The sequence below is a fragment of the Carlito syrichta genome, unplaced genomic scaffold (assembly GCF_000164805.1).
Source record: "Carlito syrichta isolate Samal-C Ts95f unplaced genomic scaffold, Tarsius_syrichta-2.0.1 Scaffold303111, whole genome shotgun sequence".
NCBI lineage: Eukaryota > Metazoa > Chordata > Mammalia > Primates > Tarsiidae > Carlito > Carlito syrichta.
The window spans coordinates 723,628-743,031 of NW_007247207.1; the positions used below are offsets into that span (position 1 = coordinate 723,628).

General features: G+C 39.1%; 1 protein-coding gene across 3 annotated transcripts in view; it reads right to left on the bottom strand.

The window, feature by feature from the left end:
* EPHA4 (EPH receptor A4) overlaps positions 1–19,404 on the bottom strand; it is a 149,805-nt gene that overhangs the window by 129,688 nt on the left and 713 nt on the right. For all 3 annotated transcript variants that reach the window (XM_008057704.2, XM_008057702.2, XM_008057703.2), the window contains exons 2-3: positions 16,900–16,967; positions 12,197–12,860 (exon numbers count right to left, since the gene is read on the bottom strand). In XM_008057704.2, coding sequence (XP_008055895.1) covers positions 12,197–12,860; positions 16,900–16,967 — 732 coding nt within the window. The remainder of the gene's footprint in view (positions 1–12,196; positions 12,861–16,899; positions 16,968–19,404) is intronic.

Consider the following 19,404-nt stretch of genomic DNA (forward strand, 5'->3'; position numbering starts at 1 on the left):
CGAGGCTGCGGTGGCTGGGAGCAGCCACTGCACTCTAGTCTGGGCGACAGAGTGAGACTCCAACTCAAAAAAAAAAAAAAAAATTATTGAAGTAGTTGTAGCTACAATATTTTGTGAAAGAAGTTCCCAGGATCATTTATAAAAGTTAGAGTAAATTAAGTACTTGGGTTTATTTTAGCTAAGTATAGTAGTCATTTTTGCCCCACGAAGGAAGACTTTCAAAAAGTTAAGGCCATTGAAGACCATCCGGTGGTCTATTTCAAACCTTTTAAAAATACTTTACTTTTATGTAAAGATAATGTTCCGTTTTTCCATCTACGTGAGTTCCTTTTCTTATAAAAACAACCACGCTCCTATATTGTTTTACTGTAGCTCTGCATCTGTGCTAATGTTAAATTCTAGGATACAGAGAGGCAATGCCCAAAGAAAAGGTTTGAAAAGGAACCTGAATGTTCAAATATTACTCTCAGCTGCAATTCTTTGCTGGCACCTCCTTTAAGGACACAGAGTAATGAAATCTCCATTTCGCACATTAGTTAATTAGTACCTTCACATCCTAAGGGCTGGAAGCATTACATTGTTAATTCTCTAAAAGTCCACTATCAAAAATCAGCGGTTACATCTTTTTTTCTTATGCATAGGTTGACACAATCCCTTAAAAAAACAAACCTATAAAATATTCTTCTCTAAGCTAAGGCTAAATGTTACAAAATGGAGAGCTGTAACAGCTCAAGGTGAGTTCAGTCAACTAGCGCCCTTGTATTGATCTCTGATTTCTCCAACACTTTTCTTCTAATCCTCTCCATAATTACATGAACTGCTAGAGCCTTCCTGAAGCTGTCAATTCCTCTTGCATGCATTTTCAAATGGCCAGCGGAGAAGCAGTCTGGGCACTAGATCAAGCTGTCAATGTTCTCCACTTGGGCTACTGACAGTCCTCTTGAAGCCTCCTGGCACCTCTGTCAAGGGCCTCCCAGGGTTCTTCAAAACTCCTCTCCCTTGGAAGAGAGCAAGGAGGGTAGAGGAGCCAGAACGGTATTGATCCATTCTTTTAACATGCTAATTTGCCTGGGGCTGCTTCAGTCACTGCCAAGCTGGACACTTCTAAAGGAAACTGTTTTTCAAAGTGGAGATGTCTTTTTCAAACACTTAAAATCTGAAAACAAATAATTCCAAGCATCAAGTTCACAGTGCAATGCCAGAGTGGTTGGCCAAATACAAACAGGAAGGCTGATATATAAAAAAGGTAGCTAAAATTAATTGATGGCAACAGGAAATTTGAGAGTTTGAAACATATTTCAAACTTCTAAAACCTGTGTGTGCATCATAACCAATTAGGATGTAACCTATCGAATTACATTAATCTTTGAGAAGAAAATTAAGGCTGATATAATTAAACTGATGTAAAACATTAATAACATTGATATTGATGAATGCTTGGGCATCTCCATAAATGATGAAAACGTAAAATAAAACTGATTGCTCATTTAATTGCACCTCTAACTGGCAACACTTCACAAAGGCTAGACAAGAAAAAGGAGGAGTTGGGGAACTACCACATTATTAAAGTATCTTTGTTTATTGCCTTTGTTATCAGCTTATTATTTCATCAATGAAACATACAGCACAGATAAGACTACAAGACATAATTAAGTATCTAAAGATTGCAAAGTATTACCATATTAAGTTTGTAAAATTAATTCATCAAAAGCAATGATTTGCTCATAGTTTTCAGGTCATGTATTTCTGGGGATATGTTGTTAGTTGTAAAGGAAGAAGTCACATAAAAGAGACAACAGAACTCATAATAATGGAAAATCCACTGTGGAAAGCAATAGCTGGGAAACGTGAAGTCTTAAATCAGGGAAGTTCTTAAGGACAAAAGCCCAAGAGAAAAGCATTCCTAACTGAGCTGTGACTTAACTGTTCATGAGGTTGGCCCATATTTACCTGCCATGGTATTATGGGAGGAAATCAGTATTCTGTTAACCTCTGACCCCTGGGATCTAAAGCAGACAAAGGCCCAATCTGGAGCCCTGGGAGAACATAGCCAAATGTCAAACAGCAGGGAAGCGATTGTTACAGAAACATTTGGCCTGGGCGCAGTCAGCTTCACTGGGGCAAACTGCTATTCACAGAAACAAGCCACGAAGAGATAACGCCATAAAATATGAACAAAATAGAACCTTTTTCGCCTTGCTTCTAAATTATTAGCTTTATGGGACTTCATGCTGAACAGTATGAAAAAATCCAATTTGCTTTGAAGCGCATTAGTCTGTCTAACATCCTAATTATTGTTTACATTGCCATTTGCCTTCTATTAAGAATTGAATAATTACCCAGCACTTCATAGTTTAAAAATACAAGCAAACAGGATTATCTGGGTAATTAAGATACTGTACCACAGCTTTGTACTGGTGCAGAAAATATCTGTACACGTAAGGGAAACGATAATTATCAATCAACTTACTTCAAATGGTTTTTTAAGGATTTTGAGCAATTTGAGATCTGTAACTTATTATGAAGAGGTTAGTAAGATCACCTTGGAGAAGTGTGGGTCTGTTTAAATCTATCCTGAGAAACAAGAGCCAGATAAGCAGCTGAATTTTCTCATCCACTAATGACACCAGAGAACACACCAAGTACAGAGCATTCTGCTGCTCTTTAATCCTAATAATCCATCCCAAATGGACTTTGAACAGCATCATCAAACTTTGTCAGACCATGTGGTGCAAAACCAAAGCTTTTCCACATTTAGATGTTGTTTTAACTGACCTTGCCTCCACTTAATTACACCACAATGTCTAACTATGCCCATTTTCTGCCCTGTGAAATTAGTTTGAACTCCAAACTAATTGAACTTCAAAAACATTTCATGCAAAGTCTTCTTCTGCTTTATAAAATGCATAGGACCACGGACTTTCTGAAAATAGTCCTGTTTTCAAGAGTGTGTTGGATAAAATATGCAGTATGTTCACATTCCCATTCTAGAAGGAATAAAGCAAAGGTTAAGTAAATTTGGAGACACTGAGGGGGTGAGCGAAGAAACAGGAATCCAAAAGACAATATTCAACCAAAAGTGAATAAACAAGCATAATAAGGAAAAGAATTATTGTTAACATATCTTTTAAAAAATTTTATCTGAGGACATAAGATGAGAAATTTTAATTATGACTCCAGGTAGGAAGAACGATGCATTCGTTCACAGATAAAGAAACACAGATGAAAATCTCAGTGATTTGTACACGAGGCACTTTCAATATCTATTTGTTGAAGCTATGAATGGATTCCAGCCCTGAAGTGACCTACAGCCTACTTCCTGAGATCTGACAATTCTTTTTCAAAGAATTTTATCTTCTTACTTTACAATTTTTTAAGCCTTTTGTTGGGACACTTCTAAACATTCCTAGCATAATCTGAATAGTGCCATCTCCTCCCACCCCAGAAAGAACAGCAAGATTCCAGCCGAAGCTGTCACTAAACAGACAAGCCAAGGGATTCACCAAGACTGGGTTCCTTTTCCAAAGGTCAGAATGAAATGAGCAGCGGGGGCTTGGGTTGTTTTGCATGGGGCAAGGGGCCGGAGAGTGACAACCAGCCACCCTTGGGGGTGGGGGCGCATAAAAAGAACCCTGTGCAAATAGTCGACTCTCCGCCTCCCACCCCCAATCTCTGAAAGCATTCAAATCAAAACCGAATTAATTTGCATGGTGTCTAAATCACTGGGCTCTGCATAAACAGAAGGAGATTTTGGCTGGAGTTTCCAAAAGAAGCCCTTATTGCCTTTGTGAAAGGGGGAAATGGGTGTGCTGTTTTGCATGAGGGCGAATACAGAATATGCAAATGAAGACTCTGCAGCCTGGAAAAGCAATGCTGGGCAGACAGCTGACGACCTGCATTCACCCTGAAAACGCTCAGGGTCTCCAGAGAGAGTTGTAAGCGGCACCCACATGTTTGTTTCCCAGGAAGGCAAAATAGACCCTGAATATTCATAAAATGTCCATTTAGTCACGGGACTATTAATTACCCTCCAGATCATGGAACCAAGTGACCTCACCTGCTCTCCTCCCCAAAACAGCTCCGAGGTACCCACTGAAATGAGAAACAGTGAGAAAGGTTTTATGCCCTAAGTAAAAAAGATACAGTCTCTCAGGGTCCAGGGAACAGCTGAGGCCTTCTTTAATCATTCCTTCTCACAAGCACAATAAAACTAAAGAGAGCACTGAGCTATGTTATTGGACACAGATAACCAGTTTTTAAAAAGCCAAGAGCTATAAATTGCTGCCTAATTTTATAGAAACGTCTGAAGGATTGAATAAATAAAATGTCATTCTGCTAAGCTACCTAAATCTCCCAGATTATGAAAAACTTGTCAGAGCTGTTTTATTTCGTTTTAATTTTTACAGCCTCTAAATGACCTGCAGAAGTGAGCTCTATGTCATCTGCCAGAGAAACCACAAGGCTGATGGACCAGTGCAGCAGTTCTCAAGGTTTGTGTTCTCGGAACCCGTTTACATTCTTAAAAATGATCAAGAATGCCAAAATGTTTTTGTTTATGTGAGTTTAACTGCCAATATCTACCATTAGAAATTGAAACTAATTGTTAAAGTATTTTTCAATATCGAAACATAATTATAGTAAATCCCTAGACTGGGCTCAGTGACTCAGTCTGTAATCCCAGCACTTAGGGAGGCCGAGGCAAGTGAATTGCCTGAGCTCCTAGGTTCGGGACCAGCCGGGGCAACTTGACGAGACTTCATCTCTACAAAAAATTTTTTAAAAAATAGCCAGGCGTACTAGCGCGTGCCTGTAGTTCCACCACTTGGAAGGCTGAGGTGGAAGGATCACTGGAGTCCAGCAGGTAGAAGCTGGGGTGGCCATGAGTGTGCCACTGCACTCCAGCCTGGTGACGGAGTGAAGCCTCCAAGGCAAAAAAAGAAAAAAAAAATCCTTTACATGTAAACACAAACAACGTATTTTGGTGAACAAAATAACTATATTTTCCAAAACAGAAGAAAATGAGCAGCCAATAGCAGTGGTTCATGCCTATAATGCCAGCATTTAGGGAGGCTGAGGCAAAATTGTTTGAGCCCAGGAGTTTGAGATCAGCCTGGGCAACATAGTGAGAACTCATCTTTACAAAAAGTCAAAAAATTAGCTGGGTGTGGTGGCGCATGCCTGTTGTCCTAGATACTTCCCAGATACTCAGAAGGCTGAAGTCAAAGAATCACCAGAGCCCAGGAGATCGAGGCTTCAAGGAGCCCTGATTGTGCTACTGCACTTCAGCCTGGGTGACAGAGTGAGACTGCGACTCAAACAACAACAACAAAAAATAGCAAGAAAAGAAAAGAAAATTGGTGTGTGGAGTGGCATTTTTTTTCTTTTCAAATCTCCTGAATGTCTGTCTTAATAGAGGGCAACTGGATTATTATACAGTAGTTTCTTCTTATCTAGTTTGGCTTACTGAGGTTTCAGCTACCCGCGGAGGTTCAGCTACCCGCGTTACAACACATTAAGATACTTTGAGAGAGAGAGAGACCATATTCATGCAACTTTTATTACAGTATATTGTTACAATTGTTCTATGTTATCATTTATTATTACTGTTAATCTCTTACTGTGTTTAATTTATAAATTAAACTTTACCATAGGTATCTATGTATTTATAAGCCATAGTGTCTACAGGGTTTGGCACTATACAAGGTTTCAGGCATTCACTGGGAGTTTGGAACACATACCCTGGAGCTAAGGGGGACACTTCCACATTTGCTTCCATATTGTATTTAATAAGATATCCTACATCAGATAGTTTCTGGAAAACTCCACCATTCATTCATGACAGAGTAAGAAAGAAAAGGTAAATAACAACTTAGTACTATTTTAAAAGTTTTGACCTTGTAGACCACATGAAATGGTCTTGGGGAACCCAGCTGGACCACAGCTTGAGAACCACTGCTCTAGTACAAGGGCTTGAGATACAGAAGATTGGACCAATGTAGACAAGATCAGCCTTTCTGTCCCATTCCTTTACTCTTCCCTGTATTTGTCACCATTGCCTTCTCAAAAAGACAAAAACAAACAAACAAAAAAACCAACTTTTTTTTTTTTTCCTTTTCATATCTCTCGAATGTCTGGCTTAAAAGAGGATAACCGGAACCCAAATGAAATGGTTTCATCATTGGACAGACACTGGTCAAATAATTCATATTGCTGCCATATTTCTATCTAACAACAATAAAAATAAGAGTAACAATTTCTACTTACTAAGTGGTTACTGATTCCATGCACTGTCCTAAGAAGCCCTTTGTACACACATGCTTATGTGTGTGTATATGCAAAATACCATACTATTGCTACCAATATGAAAATTTAAACTTGAGGTTAGGTATGCTAAGTGTCCACAATCGTACATCTGGCTAAGTGGCTCAACTAGAAACTTCCCAAGTCTCAAAATCAAAGACAGTTGTTAGCCATTTTATACTATGTTAACTTTATGTGCTAAAGAGAATTTTGAATGTTCAGGTGTAGCGATGATTCCTAAACATGATAAAAATAGTTACAATCCAATTGAAGTAGAATCATACACAAGGACATCATTAATATGTTAGTCACATGTAAAGATTTTGATGCATCAATGTTGACTCCATGAAACATAACTCCACTAAATAAATATTTGATATGAAACAAGCCACAATTTCTTATGCATTTATTCATTCATTCATTCAATGAACATTTTATGAAACTTTATATGTTACTGGTTTGTTTATCCCTGACTTATGACTCCACTTACATTCTTATGATTAGGATGCTTTACTAAATTCATTTGTCCAAGATAAAGGCAGAAAAATAAAGCAAGGTTAATCATTCATTTAAAAAAAAAAAAAAACATGCATGTATGACTTAGAAATTCAACTATTTGTTTAAAAATGTTACCAGGAAATACTAAGACAACTTAGTTATCTACCAATAAGGGAAAGGCTAAGCAAAGTATAGTATATTTACTCTACAGAATATTAATCTTAAATTAAGAAGAATGAAGTAAACGATATTCTCTAATATAGAAAATATAGAATAGTGCCCATGACAGTCAAGCATCATAAAAACAAGATAACAACTAACAGAATGATTCCATCTATTATTTTTAAAATACATGTATATGGGTATATTTGAATTGCCTGCCAAATTGTGCAAAATGATTACTTATAAAAAGTTGGAGTAAAAGTTTGAAAATAGAATGTGTGTGTGTGTGTGTGTGTGTGTGTGTGTGTGTGTGTGTGTATGTGTGTGTGTGTGAGGGTAAAAGACTTACACTTTTTACTTCATACAATTATGCATTGGAAATTTTTCTGATAAGCATGCAGTTCTTTAATAATGTTAAATTCATCAATTAAAACCCCCCAAATTAAGTAGTAAAGCTCAATGATGTGGAAGTCAAACTTATATGATGACTACCTCTGCTTTGCACAGCAGTAGCTGAAAAATCACTTAATCAGTCTTTTTCCTAAAGGCTCAAGTCTTAACAGAATAATTATGTCTTAATTCATTTTTGAAAGGTACAAGGAAGCTCAGTTAGGCTAAAATAAGCCATCAAATCTTGAAGACCATATTAAAAAATCCCTAACTGAGATAATTCCCATGCGATGCTTTGGTGAGCCTAAAATAGAGACCACTGCATGATTCACATTCACAAAAGAAACCTGGTCACACAAAGAAGAAAAAATAAAAAGTATAACAGAAAAAGGACAATAATTAAGCCCTGCTCTTCTCATAGATAAGGAATTATGTTTTTCAATGATCACAGCCATGCTTCAAAGCCAGAGATAAAAAGAGCCATGTGATTCAAGCAATTGATTCTTAATGACACGATTCAAAGGTAGAAGAAAAATTTCAAAAGTGGAAAGGATATGAAACAGCATCTCTGAACTATATTTTAAATGCTTCCTTTCCATTATTTCTCTAAGCTCCTTCTATAGCATATTTGAAAAATAATCATTTTTTGACACAGCTCTCTCTTTTCAGAGCACAAATTTAGAATATTTCTGTTACAGTCATCTATTTTACAGCATTTCTATTTTGTTCTTTCTTAAAAGAGCTTCTAATAGGACACCTTCTGCTGATATGAATACATTATATATGTGATAATACGTAACATAGGTCCTAGGTAGCTATGGCACCAACATACAGCAATTTAGCAAATTGATTCCTACCCAGCTAAATTTTGCTACAGTTGTGATTATTTGGCCTTAAGAGTGACTCCAAGAGAATTTTTTTGTTAGTTTTACATATATATGTATATATATATATATACTCTGAAAACATTGCTGGTTACTATTTCCCAAAAATAAATCTGGAGCTCTCCTTTCATTTTTAACCTTTTTATTTAGGCAGAAAAATAAGTTAATAAGGAATCCTTCTCTCTCTTCCTTTTGCTTTATATTTCTGAAGTAAGGAAAACAACGCCTGTAAAACATCTGGAACATTTCCTCACTTGGGGTGTGTCAGAGGAGGAGATGTCTAAGGTGGATTCTGTTTCCTTTTTCCAACAGACTGCGGAGGCCTAGAAACTAGACCAACTAGAATAGTTGTGTTATTCTCTGCACCCAATCACTAGGCAAGCTCAATGGGCTGTGGTTTCAGTCATCCATTCTCCTTCAGAGGACTGGTAAGCAGCTCACATTCTTTGTAGTCCCACTGACACCAAATCAAATCATTTCAGAAAATGTTATTCAAGAGCAGAATGAACTTGCAGCTGCTTCGGCGGCGGGCGAGCCCACCATGCCCCTGCCCTCATCCTTCCTCTCCATCAGCATGCGCTGTTGGGGGTAAGACCTGCAAGAGGAAGTGTAGTCCTGTCCCCAAGGTCCCTTGAGGACTCCAGTGGACCATCAGGGTTAGATTCAAACAACAGCACACCCCAGCTCTCCCCCCAAGGGTCCTTTGTCAAACATTTAAGATCTTAATCAATCTTCACTCTGACCTCCCAGACCCCAAGGAAGATGGATGAGGAAGTAAGTGACCTTTCACCTGTCCTTCTATTTGTCCTGCCACAGTGGAACCATTGAAAAGACAATTGGGGAGGAACCTGCTTGCCAGAGTTCTGAAGATCTGGTCAGTTCTCCTTTACATTCCTTCTTAAGCTCTCTTTTTATCCTCTTTCTTGTCCTACCCACAAATCACTTATCTCTCCTTTAAAGGAAAGTTTTCTTTCCTACAGAGAAGGAAAAAAACAAAATGACATCCTCCAAATATTATTTTCAACATAAAGTATAAAAATGTATATTATTGCTAGGACAAAGGAGAGGGATGCTTCCTATCTTTAGCCTTGACTTCCAGGAGTGGTCAGGACATGGATTTTCCTTTTATTATTTCAACTCCACACTCTAATCAACAGTTATGACCTTGGGCACATAGTGATAATAAAAGAAATGCTAGTGTTAAGGTGTTTTATGATCTACAAGGTGCTTTTTGCCAATCTTACATCACTGAGGCCTCACAGCACGTCTGTAACTAAGTATAACTATTATTATTCCATTTTATAGATGAACAAACCAAGGCTCAGGGGGCTTAAGGAATGTGCTCAAGGTCATACAGCTATATGAGCAAAATGATACGTATTTCCGTGTTTCCAATATTCTTTCGGTTACACCTGGGTGCTTCTAAGATACCAGTAACAATATCAAGGATAGGGTCAACCACTTTTATTACTCCTAAGACTTTTACAGTCTGAGTCATCTTTAAAAACTCTCACTCAAGCTTGGAATTTAAGAATCCTTTGTCATTCAAGATTTTTCTTCTTCCCTAAATTAATCTTAAATTCTCACTTGCAAATAGTAAAAACAAATAAGCAAACAAAGTGCAAGGTTTCATGTATTTTGATAGAGTAAATCATGTTATTGGCAGCAAAACAAAAATAAAAGTAAAACAAACAAGCAAAAACTGGGGTAGCATGCTTGAAAACACTGAAGGCTTTCAAAAATAACTGAATTAACGTTCTTCTTTGGTTAAATATCTGGTCTTATGTTAGGAAACAGTTTGCTCAGAAATAAACTGGACCTGAAACATTCAGCCACCCCCTCTTCCAGGAACCATGTGATTAAAAGGAGTCCAAGATTATTTCCATAAAGCAAACCACTAAAATGTTCAATTGCCTTTACATTCACTTTGCCCACCATCTTTTTCTCTTTTCCTTCGAATTTAGGTTGTAAAAATGTCAAGGAGTTTCACAGTGTAGCAATGTATGAGTTATTGGGCTCTGTGACAACTGAAAATCAATGGCATTAGATACACCAAGATGTGCTAATGCTAAAAGTGTGAACATTTTAACAGGAAATGGAAGCCAATGGTGCTCTTTTTAAAATATATATAAGAATCTTGACATGTGAAGATGTGCAAGTACTGTCTTACAAAAATCAAAAAGGCAGAATAATTTACTCTAAAACGTGATGGGGTGTCATTGCCCTACTCATTTCACTGCTGCTTCACTATGCCTGCTATGATCATTGTAATTTAGTTGCCAATAACAATGCACTCACATATTTTTTAATAGTAATACTAGAATATACTTCAGAGTTTCAGTTCAGTACAGCTTATCTAGTAGTTGCTAAGTCAAGAGAAAACAAACAAAAATTAAAAGCAAACCATTAATCTTTATATTTAAAAAAACAACTTTAAATACCATCATGCAAATTTTTAAGTTTACAAATTTCTTTTTTTACTCTGGGTCAACAGGAAAGATAGCCAGTCTCTATTCTGTTTTATTTACAACGAGATTAAAGGACATTCATTGACAGCTACTCTTAGACATAACCATAGCAAATCAGAAATGACACTTTAGAAAAGTATAAACTATGAAAAGAGAAATGCATAACTCTATGACACCAAATTACCAAAAATGCAATTTTCTTTAGGTTATAACTGTTGATTTCCAGTCAATCAAGTGGATTACCCCATAGTTAATCCCACCCTGTCATTAAGATGGTTGAAATGCCAGACAAATTGTTTGGCAGTCAGTTATTTCAAGCTCTTTAATCACCAAATCAGATGAACCATGTGGCAATGCAGCCTACAGCTCTCAGCAACCACCCTAAGGAATGATTAATCTGATTGTTCTATACATGAGACCAGAGTGACACTGTAACTGTTTAGTAGTAACCATAACAGGATTGGCAGCACATCCTATTGATATTCACTGAAAAACAATTACCAAACAAGACAGACACTTGGGATAACCAAATGTTTAGACCTGCATCTACATATGACATGAGCAAGTCATATAAGGATGAATTACTCATCCCTTACTCAGATATAAAACTGCCATAAAACAAAAGACTTTACAATTGCCTCCTATACTGACAGAAAGGGGAAATAAGACAAGAATAAATTGCATACACTGCACTTTAGGTGAGGAAAAAAATCACCATAGTAATACAATAAGCAGTAATTAACATGATAAAAATCCGTAGATTTCTTCAAAAACTCAATAACCCAAATCAATAGTAAATTGGGTCACAATTTGCTACTGCCTCTGACCACAGATCAAATAAGAAGACTCTTGTTAGCTCTATTATCACCTCCTAAGAGAAATAAAGACTTCTTCTGTCAAGATTAATTTCACTTAGAGACCCTATCATTGGGTGCTCAGGGAACAGAATGTACTTAAAACATTGTCATTCCACCTCCCCACTGGTCCATAGGCAGGAAAAAAATGGACTTTCTTCACACAGCTCGATTTTAATCAAAGGGAGGGAACTGGAAATCCTAATTTCACATTTAGATCATTCATGCACATATGCATAAGACAAGAGATATTTACCATCTTTGTCATTTTACCAAGTCTAAGACAGGAAGACTATGGCTCGAAAATGTGTCCGCCCTCTTTAAGTAAGGATCAATCAAGGCCGTTTCTTCAGCTCATTCATTTACATTTCAGAGGGCGCATCAAGCCGGTTCAAATCTAAGTGCCTGTTAGCAAATGTGTTTGGCTTTCTGCTGATTACAGCAGCATCATTTATTTTGTCAGTATTAGAAACGTCTTAGCCTTGCCACCTGGAGCTATAGCACTTACTCATTAGACCCCTCTGTCCCACCACATCCCAAGGGGGCTGCTAATTACTGGCTTTACTCCATTTAGTCTCATCTCTGATTTAATTACGTGCACGAAGCCCTAATGAAAAAAGTACAATATGGCTCCTCTTACCTTGGCATTCTCCACTCCTCTCTTCATGCCCAGCATTGCATAGGCAGTTGCCAATGGGTACCAGCCATTCACCATCTGCCCCACAGTACATTTTTGGCACATCCTTCTCTTCTGAGTTGTTGACACAGGAGCCTCGAACTTCCACCAGGGAAGATGTATCAGCCCCTGTGATGGTGTCTGGAAACTGGGCCAGGTTACGAACCGTGAGTGGACACTTTTTATAGAACACGCGGACCGATACCAGGGCAATGCAGGCCCCCACATCCTGAAATGCCAGGTAAAACCCTTTTTTGCTCAGGGGCCCTACATCCCGGATCTCAGTGTTCAGCTTCATGATTCTGTCACCAATGTCCACTTGGGTGAAGCTCTCATCAGCAGCGATAGTGTCAATTTTAGCAAACTGGCTCTCTCTGATGAAACGCTCTTTGTCATTGTCTGATTCATAGTAGTATAGGTTAAACGTCTCCTTACAAGTTCCCATGACTCCCGGAAGACTATTACAGTCCCTCAAGGTGAATTTAATCTCAATATACACCCTCTGAGCCCCTTCTCGAGTGATCCAATCAGTTCGTAGCCAGTTATTCTGGCTGGGTTCCATCACGTTGCACACTTGGTAGGTTCGGATAGGTGTATTTTTTTCATCCATAATGCTCACTTCCTCCCACTGCAAAATTCCAAAGGAAATGTATCAGTAACAAAGTTTCATCACCCAATGACTTGTCAGTTACATTTTACTTTCATAAGACACCAATTATTTCTCTTTCAATACTACAGAAAACTACTGAGCACCAGTCATCACCAATAAAGCACCTTATGGGAGATAAGACAATATTTTATTGAGGAAGTGTTTTTTTAAAATTGTTTCAATCTTTTGTATAAAATCCAGAAGCAATGGTGGAGTTACTGCTTGTGAGATCTCAGCAGTTCCTTGTGGTGGTCTAACAACCTCAAATTCACCTATTACAACAGCTACAATTTCAAGTGGCAACAGTTCAAATTTACTCATAAATGAAAAACTAGTATGTGTATTGTTTCCACCACTGAACAGAGACCTGCAAATTAAGGGCAGGAAGAGTAGAGCTTGCCAAAGGAAGACAATTATCAGTTAATTAGTGGTGCTCCTGTCAGAACTTTGCTCTCTAATACCTACCAAAAAAAATGGCAATTGATTTTTTTGGCATCATCACTGCTCTTTAAAGGGGAAAAGAAAATCCCAACTTTCTGGTTTCGGTAATTCTGGGAAGACAGAGAGGAGATGGCTGGGTTTCTCAAATATGCTGTCATTTATAATAGTAGAAAACTTTTCAGGAGCCTGAATGCAATTAAAATGTTTGTACATGTCCTTTTTTAAAACATAATGAAACAAGCATACACGCTTTGCTCCTAACTCTTTCACAGATCTTAAACATAAAATAGCAAGTGGTATTTAAGACCGAAGGCCCAAGAAACTTAAAGGAATATGGTAGCATTTTCTTTGTATTCTACTTAACACAAAGAGTCTAATGATTGGGCCATCTGAATTCAGCAGATTCACTGTGACTAAAGTAACAGTTTCACTGTCATCATAACTTTTTAAAATAATCCTAAAAATAGCAAGATAGTAATTTTTTTTTTAACTAAGGAAGACAGGCATCCCACAAAGTAGGTGGGTCCCCTGAGGGCCAAACTTTACCAGCACAAAAATTTGTCTCACGTTAGCAGTGAGCATTCCAGCCCCACCCCAAGTCGTTATTTTCCTTACTCATAAGTTTAAGGCATGCAATATAGTTTTGAGGTTCCTACTAGCCTGGTTGTTAGACATCCCCCAATTCTTCATTAACATCTACAGTAATGCATTGATATAGATCGGCTATAAATCAGTTTAAGTATCTAACACATGAATATAATTAGAAGAAAAAAGATTTTTAAAAAATGTGTATTCCATAATAGCTCCACTTAAAGTTCCATTCAATTCATTGAAGTACATAGAATCATAATGTATCTTTTAACAGGTTTCCCATTTGTGCCTTGGAAAACTATTAATGGATGGAAACGTTACTATTTGAACAGTTTCTGTGAATAAAATTCTGCATCCCTTTCATCTGCTACCATTATAAAAGTTGAAACTGGGAGGGAAAAGTGCCCTGTGGTGACTAAAATTTCTTTTTATCCAGTAAGCAATACATCACCAGTAATTTACTTATTTTAGAAAATTCATGTAAATCCAAAAATAGATTCTCACCTTCAAAAAAAAAAAAAACCCTACTCAGCATGCTTCTCATCACAGAACAGAGGGAATATTGAAAAACACCTATATCAATGTACATAAAGGCACACAGGATATCTCCACAGAGTTCATATAGGATAATTCAGGTCTCACGTGAACTTTTCAGGCTGAACTTAACTGTCTAATCACATTGATCAATTCACTAGAACAATGACAAATTCTCCCTTAGTTTTATATTTTACAGTCACTGTCAGCAATTCAATAGACTTCTTTAAGTGAATATTACCAGGAAAGTAGTGTTTTGCTACAATATTGCCATCAGAAACCATCATTTTCCTCTACTCTAATGTTCTGTTTAGTTGTTCTTACTGTTTGACAATCAATCCATCCCTTGTTGATAGATAACATCCCTTCACTGTAAGCCTGAAAAAAATCTTCTTTAATTATAAAATCTAGGAGATTAATTAAACTTTGTAATTTGACACACAATTTCTCAATGGCCACTATGCATTTTTGAATGACCAATTCTATTACAAACAAATAAAATTTCATTTCTAACCTCTTAAACTAATACTTAAAATGTTACATGCCTAATATTTAAGGAAAAGAAAAAAAATGCCTACACTCAGCCCATACAAAGTTCTGGATTGTTTACAATCAGCGATGCATAGTTTTTAATAGACTTCAAGACAACCAAAAGAAGTTTTGTGCCTGGAAAAAGTAACCAGGTGCTCTTTCAGCAGGTTTGGAGGAAAAAAAAAAAAAGATGTCTACAGCATATTAAATAAAAGCTTTTCCGAAACTAGATAGACCACAGACTGTACCCTAAAATGTGTCATTCCTTGATTTTATATAGGTCACATGTATATTTAGTGAAACAAGTCAGGTTCTAAATCTTACTTGATGTATTTACTCTCTCTTCAAACAAGAGCAGTCAGTAAGAAAAATAAGGTTCATTACAATTTTAATGCAAGTACTGATATCTTCCACCCTCAGTTTTGTTTGTGGTTCTAATACATTTTAACCTACCAAGCAATACCCCTGGTATAGCCTGGGAAAGCCTCGCCTGAATCAGTGACCTTTCCAGGGTATAGGATTAACAATGAGTCTGACTCTCACCAAGATAAAGCTGTACCTTTCTTCACATTCAAAAGATGAGGGCAATTGCCTGCAATCAGTGGTGAATACAGCCTGTCTACACTGCCAGTGGCCTGCCAATCACTCCCTGCCCCCCTTTAAAAAAATAGTTTTGAGGGTAGTCTAGAATTTTTCAGCTGAGACCAAACCAGAAGCAGTCAAGTTCAGGCATAAAAACAGGAAGGCAGGGCAATCTCTGTTTTATTTCAGCTGAATTACAAGACTTGCTTTGGAAGAAGACAGAATAAAAGTCTCCCACTTTCATAACTATTTTCTTGCCTGGTCTTATTTTTGAAACGCATCATCCATAACAGTTTCTATGAATAGTTATTTTTTAATCCTTTATCACTGACTCAATGGATGGGTATGGAGCACCATGCTGGGTGCTAGCATTCTAATTTCTGCCTGGTAAAGACTCCTGATCTTTCACCCCATTGTTTTTTATCAAATGACTCAATTATAAACTATCAAGCATGGGGAGGTGGGATGATTTGCTTAATTTCTAAAGGATTTGAGGGTTATTTCAGTCTGGCCAGAAGTCAGTTACATGTTGTACTGATTTCTTTCCAAAGCTGATTCATTCTGACTGGTTATTAAGGGGGGTAGGAGAATATGGCCATTGACCTAGTGATATTCTCTGAATCTTCCGATGGAGGCTCTGATGGCAAGTATTACACATTCCAGAAGAAATCAACAGTGACGCACACCTCATACATTATACTCCAGCCTCCTCAATCCCCAAAAAGCCAAGATTTCAAGCACTCACACTGTTCACACTTAACACCACCAATGCACAAGCTTGGGGTTTTTCTGCATAGAGGATGCCCTGGACACGAGTTTGCATGACTGTCTCTCAGTGTGCTCAAGAGAATAGCAGCTGATTTAAGGTTGTGAAAGCAAGGTAAAGAACCACCCGCTGCTTATGTAGGTACAATTGGACATGTTTTCTCTCTAGTACCCTTATTTATTCCTTTTTCTCATCTGGAAGCAGAACAATTGCTCTAAAATTAACCCCATCAGGACTTCGTGGCCGTCACAGTAATAGGCATACATTCTAACTTGATACCCAGATCATATTTCCTGTCGGTATTTTAGTTTTAAATAGGCATCTAAGTCTATGCCTCCACCAATCTCCTAATTTTGAAACCCCTTTCTGCCCTTTTGGTTTCTAGTTCTTCCATGACAGAGCTATCCAAAGGGAGTATAGGATTTCTCCAACAAAGCGTAATTCACTTCATAGGCCACAGCGGAAATCTGACCCCCTCACCACAATCAACAAGAATCAAGCCATTAGGACTTTCAGAAAGTTGCTAATCACTCCTTTTTTACCCTTTGGATCAGAGAGCAACTCAGAACTTACCCCTCCTTCCAGAGGGCTTGCTATCCACCCAAGTTCTCCCTGAACAGATCTGGAATCCAATAAAGTAACTGCAAAAAAACAAAGAAAAATAGATTAATTTCCAATTGCAAAAAGCCAATAATACAAAAACCATTTGCCTGAGCGTTTCCATATGTGCCGAGGGCGCGCATATCCAACTCTGATCAAAACCTAAACTTGGTCTCACTTATGTAAATAATCATTACTCATTTGATCTTCTCCCCTCCTTAAATCTGCAGGTTCTTATTTATTTAACTTGCTTAGCATTTAAAATTCCATCCCAGGACTCGGTTGATTCATTTTTCTAAAAAGGATGAATAGAGAATTTCATGTACAATTCAAAAAAATAAATATATCTACGTAGGGCAGTTACACTCCAGAGCAAATTCTGCATTCATCTCTGTCTGGTATCTGCTAGAATTATTTGTTTTTGCAAGTTTCAGATGACCACATAACTCATCATAGTGACAGAGCCACAAGTGAATTCTATCTTCTATCAGAGAGTATCCGAAGGGTCATGAAAAGGCTTTCTCTCCTAACATTATTTTTCCCTCCACAGCCAAATAAATAAGCTCTGGAGGTATCCGCTGCATTTTTGCATATCAAAGTTTCAGAAAGGAGGATTGCCAGACGTGTAAAATTAGAATGCAAATGCCCTCAAGTAGTCTCTCTGTCCCAGGACTTTTTAAGGACAATCGAAGCGTCGTCCTCTGCCCAGAGGAAATCGCTGGTTTGAATTTTAGGTATGGAGTGCTGCCTAATGGATTTAGTGTGTTTGTGCTACACCTTATGTGCGTCAAAGCTCGGGGGGAAGGGAGAGGAAGCCTACAGAGCTGCCGTACCCCATTCTGGCCAGAACAGTGCTAGGTAAGGATGACATTGAAAGGGACGCAATAAATTCGAAACCTCCCCACGTTCCCCTTCCCACCAAAGTCTGCCGGCCTGGGGGTGGAAAGGCCCACCTCAAAGGAACCACAGGGTTATTAATTTGATCAGTGAGGCTGGCTCTTCAGACTGGGGGAGGGGTGGGAATGGGAAGCCTCCACCCTTGCTCCTGTGCACCCCAACTCTCAATCTTACTCCCAGACCCCTGAATTCTGTCCACCTCCCCTCTCATTTCACCCCAAACTCAATGGCGTTCAAATCAGTCTCTTTCTCCTGGTTTTTCCTGAAGAGTCTGAATTCCTGGAGTCTGTTAATTATTTTAAAATGTAGAGCCTTCACTGGGTCGCTCCCGCCAGATTCAACGCGCCTCCCCCCCACCCCATTCTCTCTTCTTGGTCCCCAGAGAAAAGCCTGCTACATCCATTTGGATTTATGTAAGGTGGATTAGGGACACAAAGGGAACAATAAGACCCAATTTACAAAAAAAGGGAGGGAGTAGAAAGGGAGGGTAAAAGGGAGAAAAGGAAACGTGATGGGAATAAAAAGCAACAAAATGAATTAATTTTTAAGGGGAAGGAGAGGGGAGGGGGATAGACCCCTCCCTCCTTTCAACATTAGCCTAGGGCTCCATCAGCGCCTTTTTGTCTAGGGCTCCTAAGTTTTGCTTCCAAACGAAAAAGCAAAAAGAGGTAAAAAGAAAGAAAACGGTCTCTACGTCTGGGGCGAGAGAGGTCTTAGGGGACGTCCTAACAAGTGTGCGAAGTAGCCAGGAGAACGCAAGACCCCCGATTCCGCTCAGGAAAATGACCCTCGGGACCGAGGGGGAGAGCGGCTGAGATGGCACCAAAAACCACGCCGGAAGGAGGGGGGCGGTGGAAAGGGCGAAAGACCCCTCTTTCCTTTCCTCCTAAGCGGTGTCTGTGGGCAGGTGTATGCATCTCTCCGAGCCTCTGTCTGGAGAGCACTGGGTACCCGCTGCCCAGCCAAAGCTAAGTTGGTTTTTGGCTCCCTCCTTCGGAACAAGAAAAATGATAAATTGCACAGGAATGGATGGATAGATGGACGGAAGGATAGAGAGCTGGATGGATCGAAGGATGGATGGATGGATGGATGGACGGACGGACGGATGTTGTGGGGAGAGCAGAGTCTGAGAACAGGATGCGAGGCTAGATGCACGCAGGCCGGAGCACAAACAAGCATACGCCGGCACATACGCGCACACACACACATTCAGGACACTCGCGCGCGGACACACAATCGTCCGCTCCCACGCAGGCACCCGCGCACTCACATGCACGCAATGCGCGCGCTCACACGCACACACACACACGCGCACACGCGCGCGCGCGCGCACACACACACACACACCCACACACAGCTCGCCTCTCTCCCGGCTCACCAGAAACTAAATGATCCCCACCCTCTCCCCCCGCCCCCCGACACAGACATACAGGCACACACGATCCTCCCAGCACGTCCGAACAGACGCACAGAAAACCAGGCATCCAGCCCGGGCCGTCGACCCTGCACGCTGGCTTCCAACTAACCCGGTGCAGAATCCTGGGGCGAAAGGGACCACCTGACTCTGTTCAACTTGCCGGA